The 19267-nt window shown below is 37.2% G+C and overlaps 1 protein-coding gene across 1 annotated transcript; it reads right to left on the bottom strand.

Annotated features, from left to right (window-relative positions):
- Positions 1 to 2968: 2968 nt before the first annotated feature.
- On the bottom strand, positions 2969 to 3709 carry LOC148879160 (zinc finger BED domain-containing protein RICESLEEPER 1-like). Its single transcript, XM_088974149.1, has 2 exons — positions 3107 to 3709; positions 2969 to 3013 (listed from the first exon to the last, which is right to left on the bottom strand). The coding sequence occupies exons 1-2, from the start codon at positions 3707 to 3709 to the stop codon at positions 2969 to 2971; spliced, it is 648 nt and encodes a 215-aa protein (XP_088830275.1).
- Between the last annotated feature and the right edge of the window lie 15558 nt (positions 3710 to 19267).

Below are 19267 nucleotides of genomic sequence, written 5' to 3'. Positions count from 1 at the left end.
ATTTCAGTTTTCATCATAATAATTACATTATTCTCATCATGAATCACAGTTTTTAATTACATCATTGACTTTGTGGTTTAATTGGGTCATTAGTTTTTTCCGCTCTTGCACATTATTTTCCCTCACTTTATAGCACACTAGAGAATGACCTCCGTGCTAAGTATGGGGTAACTAAATGTGTGTACAATTTAGTTTGAAGTTTACTATTTAGTTATCAAAAATTAAATTAAAAACTAATACGGATCTTGCATCTTTGTAATTGACAATCTATTCCGACCTATTTTGTTTGAAAACCATTATTAATTTATGTTTTTTAATTTGATTTAAGATATTAAATGTAATTTTATTCATAAACAATAACCCACTTTATTTGTTATTTACTATTTATCTTATAAATATATTTTGAGTAATTTATTTTCAAAAGTTAAAATTGATTATTTCCTAAAAGTTAAATCCAATTTGTAATTAATAAAGCGTTTTCTTTTTGAAAAAAATCATTTAAAAACAAACATAGATTTATGGTAATCTTTTAATGGGTTCCACCATTTGTATTTAATAGACTATGGATAAACATGCGTTATGCTAATAAATAACTGTCTATTTAGAATGTTTAGGAGTGAAACTACCCACTAGGGGTGAATACGAGCCGAGTCGAGCTGAATATTTGACTATTTAAACTTAGCTCGACAATAAAATACCAAGCTTGAATTCAGGCTCAAGATTTAAACTAGAAATACCAGTTTGAGTTCGGCTCGAATAAAAAACACTTATATTTGAGCTCAGTTTGGCTCGAGCTCAATAATGAACTGAGCCTACTCGAGCTTGAATCTGAGCTCCAAATACTTGCCTAATGCCAGTGCTTTTAGAGTGTTTGCTGCATTTCTATTTTGAGATCCCCATGACCCTGTCCCTGACGCGGGTTAACTTACCACTAAGGGTGGAGTCTAGACAAGCCCTAAAATCCTAAAAGGCCTCCAGGAACGGTACCACCAAGTCTGTTGGGAAAGTAGAAAATAACTATTCTTTGACCAAATAGAATTAGCTGAGAATGGGCCTAAGACTTGAGGACATGTTCTGGTTCACAATCTCATTCTCAATGACCATTCTCTATTAATAGTAAGTCAATGAAAGAATGTATTCACAGTCCAATAGTCCACAATGATTCTTTGTTGCATATATAGTATGCACAATCAGATTACAACTTGCCCTGCTTGTTTAACAATTAACTTTGTTCTTAATCAAATTACAAGCAAGCATGCATCCACCAGAAATAAATCTTGCAATTTTTTTTAGATAATTAAACTTAAAAGATGGTTGAAGCATTGTAATAAAAGTTCTTGTTGTCAATTTTTATCCACATAATAAAAAAAAGACTAATGCACAAATCCTGTTTCCCTTGGATAGCTTCCAAAACATTCTTTGCATCTAGAGAAACAAAAACATCCTCTAGCTCACAACTTTCCACCTTTATCCAACAAAAACATCATCTAGCTCACAACTTTGTTTTCCCTTCTGCATGTCAATCAAAGAGAAACAAAAATGGGACTAGGATAATCTTTCCTTTGGGTGCAAGTCGAGTGGGTTGGGTTGGGTTGGGTTTCTGGTTAACCCAAGGCCGACCCTAAAATTTGGGCTTAAGGCTCAAGCCCGAGATCAAGCCCGATTTTCCTAACCCAAGCCCAGTCCATCCTATAATTTGATGCACTCGGGTTGGACTCGGGCCCGAGCCAGACTCGGATTGGTCAATGAACCCACTCTGAAATTATGCATATATAAATGTATTTATGCAAATATATATATACATATATTTATGTATGTATGTAAATATGTTTGCAAAATATCTATACAAATATTATATATACAAATATGTATGTATATATATGTAAATATGTATGCAATATTTACATATATACACATATATTTGTATAAATGTATATAATTGGGCCGAGCTCGAGCCATGTTCGGGCTACTTAAGGGCTAGACCCGAGCCTTACCTGAAAAATAAAAAAGCCTGACTTCTTGGGCCCGAGCCCAGCCCAAGGATTGAAAATTCAAGCCCAACCCGTGTAAAATTCTGGGTTGGGTCAGTTCGGGCTCGGGCTGGGCCCGCCCAAGTTGCATCCCTAATCTTTCCTATTTAAAAGAGAATGCAAAGTCAATGGCCTATAGCTACAAGTTTCAGGACTATTTGACAAGAAAGTTTCAGCTACAAATGACAACAAAATAAAATAAGCATGTGTACATAAAGTGGTGAGATAGTTTAGATGGCCTACAAAAAGTTTCAATTACAAGTTTCAGCACTATGTAAAAGAGATTGCAAAGTCAATGGCCTACAACTACAAGTTGCAACACTACTGCATGAGCCCACAAGGCTGCAAGCTTGCAATGGTTCTTCTTGATATGCAAATATGCAATTTGCACAGAAATCATACTAACAATGGTATACATCCTAGAAACAAGTAATCCCATTAATCATGTGTGGTTGTAAAGTTCAATTACCTTGTTCAATATAGTGTTTTTACGATCATTTCAGTGAACAACTCCTTGTAGATTTCAGTTGTAATTATTACACTAGATTATTGGCATCTTGTTGTTGCTTGCCTTGAGTTAGTTTATGTTAGATTTTATTTTCTTAATCCTTGGTGTGGGTTATGCAATCTGCCTCATTTTCTCAGTTGGGAGGTTTTGCATCTGGTTATAAGGGTCCAATTTAGGTGGAACTGTTGGTAAAGAAAATAAACAATTAGGATTAAGGAAAGTTTGCATTTCAGGTTTCAGGAATAAGGAAAAATAAAGAGGAAATCTGATTAATACATGTCATTTTGGTAAGCAGAAGTCATTAAGCTACAATAAATCCAAACTATCTCATTGAGATGATGAGTAACCATTAACCAAGAAACAATGCAACATTTTTATTGAAAAAATGATTACCTGTATGCACACTTTCAGCTTTGAAACTTGCAAGCCACTATCCAGAAATGGGTAGAATTATCTGTGTTTGCTTTTTGTCCGCCTACAAAAGGATAGATTAAATTAGTGATAAATAAATGAAAGTACAAATATGGTGCCACTAAGCAATAATAAACTGAAATTAAATGTAGTATACCTTTTGTTTCTTCTTCACCCCATGAAGGACATGGATCCAATCCCTTCCACAAATCAAAGCTTGAATAGTTTCTGGAGCCAAAGATGCATGATAAGGATCAATTACCCTACCATCATCACGAAAAGTAGCTTTTGAAGTTATTGTGGATATTGGAATGGCAAGAATCTCAGCTGCCATCTTTGACAACACTTGATATTTCAAATTATTATCCTTCCACCATTCTAAACTATTGAACTCATAATGTGACTTTTCTTCCTCGCAAATATATACACCCTCATCAAGATACTTATCTAACTCTGATTTTGGTGAAGGAATGGTCTCAACTCTCTTCACATAATTCATCAGTTTTGACCACATAGAACTTGATGATTGAGACTGGGAGCTAGAGCTTACAGAAGATTTGTGACTACCATTCCCTTTAGTAGAGGATTGCTCATTACTAGAAGCCTTATAAGCAGCCACATACTCATCATAAAGTTGGTATAAAGCACCTCGAACCTGATCAATGTTCTTTCTTGCTTCATCTTCTGGATATATTTTTGGAAAGCACATTTCAACCAACCTCAATTTGCACATTGGGTCCAAGATGGAAGCTACTTCCATTAATTGATTACATTCACCCTAATGCTTATCAAACTTCTCCTTAATTTTCCCAATCAATCGTCAAATGAAAACATTTTCATCCATTGACTTCAAATTCAGAATTTCCTTCACCCTATAGGTCAAACTAAGGTACAAATTAGAAGTAGGTAGTCACTATCAGAAATAATGTTAGTAACTACACTGAAAACTTTAAGTACCTCACACACTTTCTCCATTTTTTCCTAATTTTCAAGAGTTGGCGAGTAATCATAATTTAACTCCCTTTCTTGAAACCTTGGAAACACATATTTGAATTTTAAAGCACAAGACAACATCTCAAAAGTTGAATTTCAGTGGGTGGGGCAATCAATAACCAACTTCTTTGCACCAAGTTGTAATTATTGTATAATTTCAAAAAAAGTTTATTTCCTTGTCTCAAATTGGTTAATGTACTTCACACTCTCATGCACATTTTCTATGATGTAACCAATCTCACCAAGACCGTCTTGAACCAATAAATTTAGAATGTGTGCACAACATCGGACATGAAATAACTTTCCATCATAAAGCGACTTTCTATTTCTAGAAAATCTCTCTCAAAAACCTTAAGCATGAATCATTATATGATGCATTATCCACTGAAATTGTAAACACCTTATTCACAAGGCCCCACTCCTTCAAACATTTATGGCATTTGCTATATCAACCACACGACAAGGTGGAGAAACATGGACAAAGTTGAGGACACGCTTCTATAACTTCCAATTGGCATCTACAAAGTGACCAATTAGCACCATATATTCTATCCTTTGGTTTTGTGACTTCCAAAGGTCAATGGTTATGCTAATTTTGGAAATACCCTTTAAAATATTCTTCAACTTCTTCTTTTAATCCTTAAATATAACCATGCAATCATTTTTTATGGTCTTTCGAAAGATTTTCTCAAAAAAAAAAAAAAGGATTACACATCTTCATCATGAAGTTAAAACCTTCATCTTTTACTATAGTAAATGGATGTTCATGCATAAGCACCCAATGAGCAACCGCTTCCCTCATATTGGAATGATCATATTTCCCAACAACACTAGGATCTAAAAGAGCCCACAATATCAATATCAACATTTGAATCTACTTGTTGAAAATTCCAAGTCATTTGTTGCTTATCCTGCTTCTCAGCATTCTTAGCCACTTTTCTTGGTATACATGATTTCAAATACTGGCTAAAGTGACTTGTCACACCCGTAGATTGTATAGACAATTTAGCCTTGCAATAGACGCATTGGGCCTTCTTTGTTCCACCAATAAGTTCAACTTCTATGAATTCCAACCACACATGTGAAGTTTTTTGTCTTTTTGACTTTGGTATTAGACCATCTTCTTCAAAAGGACTTTGAGATCCAATCTAAGTACCTTTTGTAGTAGAAGGTTTGGTAATGGGATTGTTTGCACTATTTGTTGTTTGACTAGCCTCATTTCGAGAAGAGTCATCGGTAGTGTCAACCATGATGAGATTGATAGGGGAAGAACCAGACACAAGATGAGAGAGTAAGGGTCCTATAGAGGTAAAGGGAATATTTGTTAATAATATGTTGTGATCATGGATAGGGGATGATGGAATTCCTACACAAAAGGAAACCTTGTTATGAAAATTTCTCAAGTAAGAATTCATTGTTTTGATAAAAATGGGTCATCCAACAACATAGAAACACATCGGTTTTAACTTGACATATATGCATATTTTTTGGATAAATATACTTGACATTAAAGTTTTGAGTTCAATTCTTTTAAGGATATTTCAACATTCTAAAAATTTCAAACACCCAAAATTAAACAATTTTTTTTCATAGATAAGCTACATCTTTCCTAAAAATTCCATAATAAAGCATTTGAATCAAATCAAAAGGGCATAGATAAGCTACATCTAATGGGAATGGTAATTGGAATTGAATTCCATAAGATATACATAATTCTTAAAGAATCATGGCATTCAATAAAAAAAGGGTTTAGGGATTTTTTAAGTTACTTGACCTTTTTTCATTGGTTGGTTGGCACCCTAAAATAAAAATGAAAATTTAACATAAATATCCATGAACAAAAATCACTACTAAATTTCTCTTTATCTTTTTTTTTGGATAGGCAACAAAAAATATTTTATTAATTAAAAATGGATAAAATACATCAAAGATTAAGACCCCAAGGAGTGGTAGTTAGTTGTGACTAACCACCCTATAAACACAATAAACCAACTTCTTAGTGTTAAAAAATCACTAGTAAGTTTCAAGCTCTGTAACATAATTTAACAATGGGTATGATATTAAACAGAATGAAATGGCAAAAGAGGATTTGTGTAGCCAACCCCAATATATTTGGGATAAGGCTTAGATGATGATGAACTTTTAAGTTCTGTAAATGGATAGAAGCCTATACTTTTGGACAATGGATATGGATAGAAGTTAAATACAATAACCCAAGTGTGTCTAATTACCATCTTATAAAAATATAGGAGGGAACTTATACTAAATTATTGTAGGTACTAATAAGCATTGTATTCTACATGAGTCTCTATGACTGTTGTGTGAAGAGGGGGAATCTATCAGTCATCTTTATTAAATGTTGTTCTATGGTCAAAGCAATTTTGTTTACTAGTCCCTAGAATATTGTTATTTCTAGAAATCAGTTCTCTTCTGTGGTTCAATTTTTTTTTAAAATCAAATTACATATAAAGTGGAAAGAATAAATTTTTCTCTTGTTAGCTGTTGGTTTTTGTATGATTTGGAAAGTGATGAATGAATTGATATTTAATAATATTGGAAAACATTGTGCATTGGATTATATCCTATGTTTCAGACAGAGCTGGTTCTTGAAGCTTTGATGAGGAAAGTTAATTCAGTTATGAAGGTCTATCTTTAAAACATGATTATGGGACTGGAACTTAGAGATTAAAGATTAAATGTGATGGAGTCAGTGAGGATAAGAATGGATCTTTTGGTTTTATTATGACTTGTAATAATTTATATGTGGTGGTTGTAGGAGATCATCATGGTGCTTTGTCTGGAGTTATTGATGAGCAACAAAACTTGGTGCTACTTTGAAGTAGCACACAAGTCAAACAATCAAGTAGCAGAACTTGGTGGTACTTTGAACTTGGTGCTACTTTTTTTTAATGCCAATAGTTGTAAATGGATTAGAGACACATAAGTCAAACAATCAACATCAAAGCCTAACCCCAAATATCTAGGGTCACAAGTAAAACATAAATATTAGAAATGGAACTAGAAGTCTAGAACATAAAATTTCATTCCTTTATCATGCCAATGAGTGCAAAGTGTGTCAAAATTGCAAGTCTTGTTTTACATCTAGAACCCTCAGTGGCGGCATCCATGCAAAAAAGGTCAAGTAACCTTACACGTCAACAACTTAAACATAAGCATAAAGACAAAAATACCCCTACATAGTCGATATTAACACTCTCCCTCAAGCTGGTGAGTATATATCATATAATCTCAGCTTGTTACATATGTAGTCCACTCTTCCCCGACTCAACCCTTTAGTAAATAAGTCTGCCCACGGGTTTTCTGTGTTAACATATGCAGTATCTATCACTCCATTCAGCACCTTCTCTCTCACAAAGTGACAGTCAACCTCTATGTTCTTAGTTCTCTCATGAAACACCGGATTAGAGGAAATATGGACTGCAGCCTGATTGTCACAGTAGAGTTTCATTGGAGTGTCAACAATGTATCCCATCTCCTGTAGAAGGTTCCTTAGCCACACTAATTCACAAGTAGTATGTGCCATAGCTCTATATTCTGCCTCTGCACTGCTTCTTGCCACAATTGTTTGTTTCATATTTTTCCATGTCACCAGATTACCCCCAAGAAAAGTATAATAGCCTGTAGTAGATCTCCTATCAGATATAGAACCGACCGAATTAGCATCAGTATATCCTTCTATTTCAAGTTGTCCACCACTTCTATATATCAAACCATGATTAGGAGCCCCCTTTAAATACCTCACAATCCTTAGAACTGCATTCTAATGTAAAACCCGAGGTTTCTGCATGAACTGACTTACCACACTAACTGCAAATGAAATGTCTAGCAGAGTAATGGTTAGGTAGTTCATTTTACTTACAAGTCGATGGTATCTGTCAGGGTCTTCAAACTCATCACCCATATCACTACTCAGCTTAGTGTTTGTTTCCATAAGTGTTTCAGCTAGATTAGCACCTAACAAACCTGTTTCTTCCAGCAAATCAAGGGCATATTTCCTCTTACACAAGTTAATACCATGCTTAGACCTTGCTACTTCTATCCCCAAGAAATATTTTAGTTTACCAATGTGCTTTGTTTGAAAATGTTCTTGTAGGAAATTTTTCAACCTATCAATTCCTACTTTATCATTACTGGTAATAACAATATCATCTACATACACCACCAATAGGATCTTTCTAGCTTGAGAGTCATGATTGAAAACTGAATGGTCAACTTGGCATTGTTTCATACCAAACTTCTTTACCACCTCACAGAACCTACCAAACCATGCTCGAGGAGACTGTTTAAGCCCATAAATGGCCTTCTTTAGTCGACACACTTTACCATCCTCCCCCTAAGCAACAAACCCCGGTGGTTGCTCCATATAGACCTCCTCAAGCAGACCACCATGCAAGAAAGCATTCTTGATATCAAGTTGATAGAGGGGCCAATCATACATAGTAGCAAGAGAAATCGCAACATGAACTGAACCAATCTTAACAACTGGGGAGAAGGTCTCTGTGTAGTCAATACCATAGGTTTGAGAGTACCCTTTAGCAACTAGTTTAGCTTTCAGCCACTCTGCATTACCATCAGGTAATTACTTAATAATATAAACCCACTTACAATCTACAACCTACTTACCAAGAAGAAGAGTGGTGAGGTCCCATGTATGATTATGAGTTAGAGCTGAGAGTTCTTCTTCCATTGCATGGCGCCACTTTGGAGAGGCAAAGGCTTCTTGGACATCCTTAGGGACAACAACAGAGGATAACAAGGAGATAAATTGGCGATATGAAGAAGAAAGTTGAGTAAGAGTAACATAAATAGAAATAGGATGAAGGGTACAACTGTGTTTACCTTTCCGCAAGACAATGGGAAGATCAAGATTAGATACTGGGATTGGGGCTAATGTAGGGACAACTGCCAGGTCTATCGACGGTGATAGAGTTGGAGGAGGAGCCGGTACATGTTGGTGATGTGTATACACTTGACGAATAGGTGGCCGTTCAACAAGTGGTGGCACCGGAGGTAAGGACTTGGTCACAACTGGAACAAGAGGAACATAATCTGTAACTGGAAGATGAAGGGGAGGAAGTGATGAGGAGGAAGAAACATCACCAGACCCTAAGAAAAATGGAGTAGACTCAAATAAAGTAACATCAACACACACACAAATGATTATGAACGAAGTAAGATGCACTTAATGGATCATGCATCTAACTTGTCCCTTCCTGGCCCCAGATTATGAACGAAGTAGACACCCCCAAAAACTTAAGGAGAAAGAGGAGAAAAGACAAGGTAGGAAACAAAGTGGTGAATGGAGAATGATCATCAAGGATAGATGTGGGCATTCGGTTAATCAGGAAGCAAGAAGTAAGCACTACATCACTCCAGAAAGGTTTGGATACATTCATGTAGTGCATGAGGGATTGAGCAGTTTCCAAAAGAAGATGATTCTTTCTCTCAGCCACCCCATTTTGTTGGGGGGTGTAGGTACATGAAGTCTGATGGATAATGCCATGTTGGTACAAATATTCTTGAAATGATGTAGAGAAATATTCATGGCCATTATCGGAATTAAAAATTTTAATGTGGACACCAAATTGGTTGCAAATTTTAGCATAAAATTTTTGGAAAATGGCAAACAATTCACTCATTTCTTTCATTAAATAAAGCCACATCATCATTGAATAATCATAAACAAAAATGATAAAATATTTATATCCATTGTATGACATTACTTTATAAGGACCCCAAACATCTGAATGAACCAAAGAAAAATGACTCGACATACGGTTATCAACTTTAGGACTAAAGAGAACACGATGATGTTTCCCCAACTGACACGACTCACAATCCAAATCAGTAAGATGACTCAACGAAGGAACCAATGACTTCAAAACTTTCAGCGGAAGATGACCAAATTAATAGTTCCACTGGAGAGGAGAAAGAGATGACTAGAGAGTTGTTGATGTACTTCCACCACCGTCAAGATATTACAATCCACCAGGTTCATGGCCTCCACCAATCTTCATCCCCGTCTTGAAATCCTGAAAAACACACGAAGAAGGATAAAAAGTAATAGAGCAATTAAGAGACTTGGTCAACTTTCTAATTGACATAAGGTTAAACGGAAATTTAAGGACATGCAAAACTGAGGATAAGGGTAAAGGGTCCATGTTAACATTACCAATACCACAAATGGAGGATGTGGAACCATTAGCAAGGGTAATAAATTGTGATGTTGGGCAATGAGAGAGGGAAGAAAACATACTTGGAGTTCCAGTCATGTGATCGGAGGATCCAGAGTCCATAATCTAGGGATTGGGTGTGGATGCCAGACAAGCCATACCTGAGTGTGTGAGAATGGTCGTGTTTTGCTAAGATGTGGCCTGGACAAACCTCTCATACTCATCGCAGGGAACATTCATCATCTCCTTCCCGGGAACATCTATGGATGTAGGGAGTATCTTATCAGCTAAGTAACTCTCCTGTCTGAAGCTACTATCACTAGTCATGGCATGATTGACCCAAGTTGAAGGTGGACAATGCAAATCATAGAAATAATTAATGGTATGTCCATCCATACCATAGTGTGTACATCTCCTTGGACCCAAACTATGTCCTCTGCCATGGGCTCTCCCTGAATCTTGACTACCAGTACAACCACCACCACGGTTATTTGTAGGTCCACCACCACTACTACGACCATATATCGGTCCACTGCTACCACTACGGCCAGACTGAGCTCTTCGAGCTCCACCTCTAACACCACAGCCCATTGAAACTGCAAAAGCTGATATGTCTGAAACACTGGAGTTCTTAGTAGATCCAATAATCCTCCTAAGTTGAGCAAACACCTCTTCTAAGGAAGGGAGAGCTTATCCTCCTAGTATTTGAGCCTACACTGGTTCATATTCAGACTTCAGCCCCACCAAAAATCGAGTCACATCTATTGTTCTCTCTACTGTTGTTGAATTTTGACATCATAAGTGAGGGGGTGGTAAACATTCATCTCATTACGAATGTTTCTTATACTAGCATAGTACTCCAAGACTCTGATTACCCTATTGCAGATTAAAGTATTCCTGATACAGTTGATATACTCTAGTTGTGTTGTCTTGACCCGAATACAACTTCTTAGCATGGTCCCACACTTCCTTGGCAGTATCAAGAAACATGAAAATCACACTAATCATGGGTTCCATATTGTTCCATAACCATGTGATAATTTGTGCATCTTCTTGTTTCCAGTCATCATACTCATTATAATCAGTGGAAGGTCTTTTTTCCCTATGTGTTTCACCTTTTTCTTTGACTTAAGAAAGACTTCTACAGATTTAGCGCAAGGTACATAATTTTCTCGATTCGGTTTAATACAGGTCATCTTGACCCGAATACAACTTCTTAGCATGGTCCCACACTTCCTTGGCAGTATCAAGAAACATGAAAATCACACTAATCATGGGTTCCATATTGTTCCATAACCATGTGATAATTTGTGCATCTTCTTGTTTCCAGTCATCATACTCATTATAATCAGTGGAAGGTCTTTTTTCCCTATGTGTTTCACCTTTTTCTTTGACTTAAGAAAGACTTCTACAGATTTAGCGCAAGGTACATAATTTTCTCGATTCGGTTTAATACAGGTCATCTGAACATTCAGGTAGTCAGTAGGGACCGTCACACTAGTCTTACTGTCACTATTGTCTCGCATTGCTGAATTTTGTTATTGTTGAATTCGGCACACTGCACACTAAACCATATTGTACACTGAACCACACTATTTTCAGCACTTATTATTGCTGAAAACTGCACTCTCTACACTACAACCCTACCCCATGACTACCTAAAAACTCACCACATTGTTTGAGGATCACTCCCCCTTCGAATCACACTGAAATTTGCATAAACCCTAACACACTACAATCTGAATTCCCACCTTACAATCAAAAACCCACTTATCATTTGATTCACAACAAGAAATTGCATAGAAACCTCTTACATAATCACCCAAAAATCAAACCACACAAGGCACCCACTACACCACACGAATCAACCCTCTTCTCTTCATCGATTAGGGGAGGGCTTCTTACAAACCATAGCAACCAACCACGAACAACACAACTGGAGGCATAGAAACCTCCAAGGGAAGGGGGCGATCACTCCTTTTCAGCTCTTTCCCTGATCTCCAACTGATGGCAAAGAAAACAAGAGAAAACCCTGGATTGGTGCGCGAAGAACATAATTCTGGGCAATTTCGATTTGCTCAATTTGGCTCTAATACCATATTAGGATTCGGCCTGCCCTTGAATCCTGTTAGACTGATAACAGTTGAAGTAAAAGAAAGAGAGAAAGAGAGAGAAGAAGAAGAAGAAGAGAAGAGAAGAAAATGAGAGAAAGTTCTAGTTCGAACAAGAGAGAAAAGTCAACTCTCCCATTCGGCCAGATTTGTTTTTATATTACTATTAATTTGGAAATGACACATGTGCCCCTACTAAAGTGAGGGACATAAGATCTAACATAACCTTACACATCAGCAACTTAAACATAAACATAAAGACAAAAATATCCCTACATAGTCGACATTACCAAATAGTATTCGAGCTCGACTCGTCTAGTAAAGGAGCTCGGTACTAGGGATCGAATTCAGTTTGAAGCTCGGCCTGAGCCGATCCAAGCCGAGATTTTCATGAGCCGAGCTCAAATAGCTCATGAAAACCTCGATTCGTATCCACCCCTACTACACACTTTTTGAATCCTATTTCTTGAATTAATAGGATGCCATGTGTCTGAATGGTGATAGTGGGCTGTGGACTTTAGCAATAATTTCTTAGAAAATGCCACATGTCTAGCATTCCAGAAAAATGAGGCCACATGTGTAAATGGTGGGGGGTTGTAGCCTGGTAGTGTATTTTGGGCTTTAGCAAGAATTTCTCATAAATTGCCACATGTCTAGCTTTCTAGAAAATGACCACTTCTCTAAATGGTGGCAGTAGGTTGTGGGCTTTAACAACTTCCCAAAAACTGTCACGCGCTTGAATGGTGGGGGCTGTATCCTAAAGACCTTCTCAAAAAATGCCACGTGCCTGAATTTCCCGCTGCATAGCACATAGAGTATCCGCCCTCTCGCACATCATGATTTCCGTTGCATAGCACATGGATTTTCTGTTGAATAGCATATAGTTTTCTCATTGAACAATACATGGATTTTCCGCCTTTTGGCACATTTCAATTAAAAAATTTCCACTTCATAGCACATGTTTCTCCGCACTATGAGACATGTTTTTCTTTTTTATAGCATAGAATTCCTATTGCATAGCACATGAGTTCTCTGCCATCTAGCACATCATGAATCAGAATTTTTTACCACTTTGATACATCATAAACCACTGATTTTACCGCTTTATAGCACATGAGTTTTTTGCTATTTGGCACATCATAAATCAAAATTTCTGTTGTATAGCACATGATCTTCCACCACCTTGGCACGTCACAACTTAGATTTTCCATTGTATAGCACATGAGTTTTCTGCCATTGGTACATTGTAGATCAAAACTTCTTCCGCTTTATAGCACATGAGATTTTCTTTTAGTACATCATGAATAATAATTTTCCACTTTATAGCACATGAGCTTTTCCGCCTTCAACACATCATTAATCATGGTTTTCCGCCACTTTAGCACATCATAAATTGAGTTTTCCACTGCATAGCACATAGATTTTCCACCATCTGGCACATCATAAATTAGATATTATGCTACATAACACATATTTTCCACCATTTGGCACATCGTAAATCAGATTTTTCATTGCATAGCACATAGATTTTTCACCATCTACCACATCATAAATCACTGATTTCCTCACTTCATAGCACATGGGTTTTTCTGCCACTTTGGCACATCATAAATCATTGATTTTCCCACTTTATAGCAAATGAGTTCCCCACCATTTTGACACATCATAAATTACTGATTTCTTCACTTTATAGCACATGGGTACATTTTGCTACACTAGCACACCACAATTTTAATCAAGGCTTTACCATTACTTTCATCGCCATATGGCACATTATTGAATTCAAAGTTATGTTTTCTCACCTTACGGAGAATAACTGACCTCACTCTACAAGATCATCCAATCATTGTTGGAAAATTCACTATTACCAAAATTCTGAAGGTTCTTGATACCTAGGAGATGTTACTTTGCCAAGAATAAAATGGCCTAAACATGATGAAACGATGTTGCATGGGAACTGTTCTTCTTCGCCCTCCCTCACCATAATCCTCCTTCCTTGTCTCGCCCTTCTTCCAAGCATACCCTTCCCAAAAATCTCTATATGCTTCTTTTGGTGTTTGTTGTTTTGTAGTTTCCTACCTCACAAAAGGAGGGGTAGCTGTCAGTACCCGATTTTTGCTTAACCAGCCGCTTGGGGGTATTTATTTAATTCGGGTCTAAGGAGGAGGCAAAAACAAATTTCTAATCTAATGGTTGGTATTTTGGGTTAAAAAAATGAAGGGTGGAGATGGATTTCAGTATATATAGTGGTTTTGTGTATACGGGCCAATGAAATTGGCCAAAATGGAATCTTTTTATATAGAGGGAAAACAAAGGTATTTTTGGTTGAAATTTTACAAGGTGAGGTTTTTAGGAATTTTGAATCAGTTAGTGGGGTCAGATTGGCTTAAGTAGGCTTGGATTAGGCAGATCTAGAGGGGTAGTGATTTGGTTAATTTATTAACTTTGAAGTAGAATCTTTGTGTGATAAAATAAGGATTTTTTTGTTGAAATTTGGTAGGGTGGTGTTTTTGAGCACTATCGGTTGATTGATAGGTTTAGGTTGGCCTAATTATATTGAGATCGGGCAGATTTGGAAAGGACTTGATCCAGTCAATGCGAAGCTTTGAAACATAATCTTGGTGTTAAAGGGGCAAACAAAGGTATTTTCAGCTGAATTCTTGTGGATAGGGTTTTTAGGATGTCTAGGATCTTATAGAAACATCCATAGGTTTAGGTTGGCCTAATTATTACTAGACTTGCTCTCTTTATGTGTAGGGACCCATAGGAGGAAAACTATACATTCTTCACATCCATGAGGGGGGTTGGGGGTGCTTTTCACATGTGCGCACGCCGAGCCGAGCATGTGTGTGGTTGTGAGTGTATGCATGCGCCATACCTTATCCCGTGTTGTTTGACTTAAACAAGTTTGAACGTTTAAATTTGTTTTTAATTTTATTTTTAAACATTTTTTTCTTATGTCTATTCGATTCTATGTCTCTTTGAACTAGTGGTTGTTTTGGATAAACACATCTCTATGTATGTTTGGGTGACTAAAAGCACTCTATAAATAGAGTGTTGGTTGACCTAGTGACATATACTACACACAACACAATCATTTGTTTTCTTTGCCCTTCGTCTTTCTTTGAGAATCATCTTTAAGTGGTTTGCGGATGTTTGGTAAGCGAGTGCACGACTGCTAGAAGCCTGTGGGCTATTTCATCTTGGAAATCAATTTACACTCACCCGTCTACATCATAGGGAGCAAATGCGGTTTTAAGGAGAATGACCAAGTGGTGTGACTCAGTCCTGTTCTGAATGCATCTTAGTTCTGATTGTGCAATAATTCTGCACTATGGATTTGGAAGATATTGAATGATAAGTTCAAAATTGAAGCAATATTGGAGGCAATGTAGCATTGTGATGCAAAATTGAAGCCTTAATGTGGGGATAAGATGATGGCTATCCATCTAAGGTGGTTTGTTCTCATATTTTTTTTATTTGTATAAATAAATATAGAAACAATATAACCTTTTTTTTATTAGGTCCTAGTTGGACAAGTTTTCCCCACTTAAATATCTCAATTGTGTTGGTTATCAATGTCAAGGAAAAATTAATGGAAACTCATGGAAAGAGCAAGGGTTAACCAAGTATTGATTATATATACATCTCAAAGGTGATTCTATTATAGGTAGTTTCTTGCAAGAAATAGCAATACATGCATTAAATCTTCATTAATTTCCTAAATATAATAAGCATGGCTATTTATGTGTAGTAACATCTTCTTATTCATCATACCTTAGATATTGCCATCAATGTGATGATTTCACTAATTAACATCACACAAAACCATGTCACCCTTTACATTTAGGCTGTGTTTGGTTTGAAGGAAAAGGTACAGCTTTAGAGGTCAAATCTTGCATGCTATGTTAATTCCGTTTGAGATAACAACATGCAATCAAACTTGCATTCATACAGCTCTCAAATCCGACCAAAATAAATCCAATCTCTCACTTGGCGTCGTGATATGGATATATTCAACTTTTTAAAATTGGTAATGTTGAGAATATTGTGACAAATATATATGAAAAAGGTTTTTTCTGAAGAAATGGCAGTAGGTTGATTCATTATCACAGTACATTACTTGGAGTAATAGTAAAATTTGCTGGCAAACATGAGAAGGTGGGCTTAAGTGTGAGAGTAGCCACTTTGCATGAAAAAATGCCAAAGATTAAGACCATAAAGGCATGGAACATGAAGCTTGTACATTCATTGGATGATAGCCTTTACCGCTTCATTAAAGGCATGGAACATAACGCAGGCAAATTTGTACATGAAACTTTATTTCTTTTGATAAAATAATATAAATTTGTACAAGAAGCTTTATGTTCTTTTTATTAAGATTTAGTAGTCTGTTTCAAGAATATAACAAAAGGTTAGGTCTTGACCATGCCCGAATGGTCAAGAATAGGGGAAATGAATTTGAACCCCCTCAGAAAAAGAAAACCTCCTGACAATTGAATGTTGAAAATCCAATCGCTGAAAATCAGTAGTAAAACCAAATACCATTGCAACCCCCATCTATTCGGCAGACGTGATATACGTCAGCCATCTCTCAATTCTTTAACCATAATGCCCAAATAAAACTCATTGATCTAAACACTAGTTATGCAAAACTCTCGATACATGATTCTGATGCCCACAACTTAGTCTTTTGTTTTTTGCTTGTAAGTTATTATTATTATTATTATTATTATTATTATTATTATTATTATTTTGTAAAACAGCTTGTAAATTAAAGGTGCACGTATGAACCTGTAAATTTCTGTTTAAGCTTTTCTGTTGCCAAAAGAAAATCCTGCATTTATTCAATGCTTAGATGAATTAACCCAATAATTGGTGTTTTTGAACACCGGTTATAACTCCTCCACCCATCTATAAAGAACATTTTTTTTCTCGAAAAAAAGAGAGCGGAATTTGATATCATAGCTCAAAGCATCTAATACATTTTGGCTGCCACCATTTTCTATCTACTAATATATATTTGCACGTTTGCACGTTTTATATGCTAGTTCATGGGCAGTGGAGTTTAAATTTCTACGTGCATATTTGATAGATATCGATTCAAAATTAGGGATGTAATTAGATTGGATTAAGATTGGGTTCATAAAAATCTGAATTCAATTTGATTGGTAAAAATGTGCATCAGAATTCAATCTAAAACCTGGTCGGAATTCAAGACCTTGTATTCAAATTCAAATCCTAATGGATTTGTGTCGGATCCCGATTTAATCCGATTCCACATTATTCTTTTTTTATAAATGTTAAAAAGTTTTAAATATTTTCCAACTTTTATATATAATAAATTAATGTAAGTATAAAATACTGAAATTATTATATATGTATAAATTCATATATATAATATATAAAATATTTTATTTATAGTTTTAAATATAATAATATAAATATATAATTAATAAATATTATAATATAGGGGTTTTTATCGATCTCTCCATTGCAGAAATCAAAATTTCCATTAACCTTGTACAAAAATTGAAATCCATTTCAAATCTAGTTAATAAATCAGTATTTATTTTCAACTCCACCCACATACTTTTGTACGAAAATACTCCTTATTTAAAACCATATTCCTTGAGGTTCGAGAGGCTAAGGACACTAACTGCCTCTATGCCCTCATCGTCGAGCCAATGGGAGACCAGAAGGTGTTGGGATGGTTGGTGGGTGAGAGGTAGTAGGAGGGAGTGAGTTTGGTGGTCATCAAACCCTTTCGCACCTGCCGGAGCGGCTTCCAGGTGATTCTGCCATTTTCAAGAAACAGTCCCAGAATGAGGTGTGGGGGTAGACGGGTGACAGAACCGCCTCCATGGGGTGGGAAGAGGTCCCCTAGACATCCCAAGAGGAGGTAGAGATGCCCCGGGCCAACGGTGGGAAACAATGCTTTAGCAGAACCACTGTTGGGCCAATGGGTGACTAGAAGGTGTTAGGATGCTTAGTGAGAGAGTGACAATAGGAGGGAGTGGGTTTGGTGGTCATCGAACCCCTCCGCACCGTCGGAGCAGCCTCCGGGTGATTCTGCAATTTCCAAGAAGTAGTCTTGGAGGGAAGTGCAAGGGTAGATGGGTGGTGGAACCACCTCAACGGGGTGGGGAGAGGCCCCCTAAACATCCCAAGAGGAGGCAGAGATGCCCCAGGCCAATGGAGGAAAATGATGCTTTTGCAAAACCACCGTTGGCCCAGGCCGTTGGGCCAATGGGCGACTGGAAGGTGTCAGGATGCTCAATGGGTGAGTGGAAATAGGAGGGAGTGGGTTTCGTGGCCATCAAACCCCTCCGCACCCTCCGGAGTGGCCTCTGGGTGATTCTACCATTTTCGAGAAAAGGTCCCGGAGGGGTGCCGGGGTAGATGGGTGGTGCAACCACCTCCATGGGGAGGGGAGAGAACTTCTAGATGTCCCTAGAGGAGGCAGAGATGCCCCAGGCCAACGGGGAAGGTCAATAGTGGGAAATGGTGTGTGGGAAATGGTGCTTTTGAAGAACCACCATTTCCTACCGTTGGCCCAAGTTGTTAGGCCGATGGGCGACCAGAAGGTGTCAGGATGCTCGATGGGTGAGTGGTATTAGGAGGGAGTGAGTTTGGTGGCCATCAAACCCCTCCGCACCCACTGGAGCGGTTACTGGGTGATTATGCCATTTTCGAGAAGTAGTCCCGGAGGGGGGTGCGGGGGTAGAAGGGCAACGGAACCACCTCTATGACATGGGGAGAGGTCTCATAGACATCCCCAAAGGAGGTGGAGATGCCCTGGGCCAACGGGAAAGGCCGACGGTGGAAAACGGTGCCATTGCCGCCTCTCACTCTCTTAGTTTCAGTCTCTCTTCTTCTTCTTCTTCTTCTTCTTCTTCTTCTTGATTTTGGGTTTTTCTTTGTCCTTTGTAAGGCTGAGCTGAGTTTGAAGTTCGAAGTTGGCTCTCATCAACATTAATAATTGCATAGTAAACTCTGTCCCTATTCATTCTAATATCT

The sequence above is a fragment of the Nelumbo lutea genome, chromosome 1 (genome assembly GCF_056320005.1).
Source record: "Nelumbo lutea isolate HS-2025 chromosome 1, American lotus-T2T, whole genome shotgun sequence".
Classification (NCBI taxonomy): Eukaryota; Viridiplantae; Streptophyta; class Magnoliopsida; order Proteales; family Nelumbonaceae; genus Nelumbo; species Nelumbo lutea.
The sequence above is the reverse complement of the archived record's forward strand: the minus strand, read 5'-3'. Positions and strand labels throughout refer to the sequence as shown.

What these genes read in the sequence shown, in the direction of transcription:
- LOC148879160 (XM_088974149.1), bottom strand. Translation starts at nt 3,709, where the DNA reads ATGGAAGTAGCTTCCATCTTGGACCCAATGTGCAAATTGAGGTTGGTT. An exon ending in GGGTGAAGAAGAAACAAAAG is followed by an intron (nt 3,014 to 3,106) that starts GTATACTACATT and finishes ATCCTTTTGTAG; the next exon opens with GCGGACAAAAAGCAAACACA.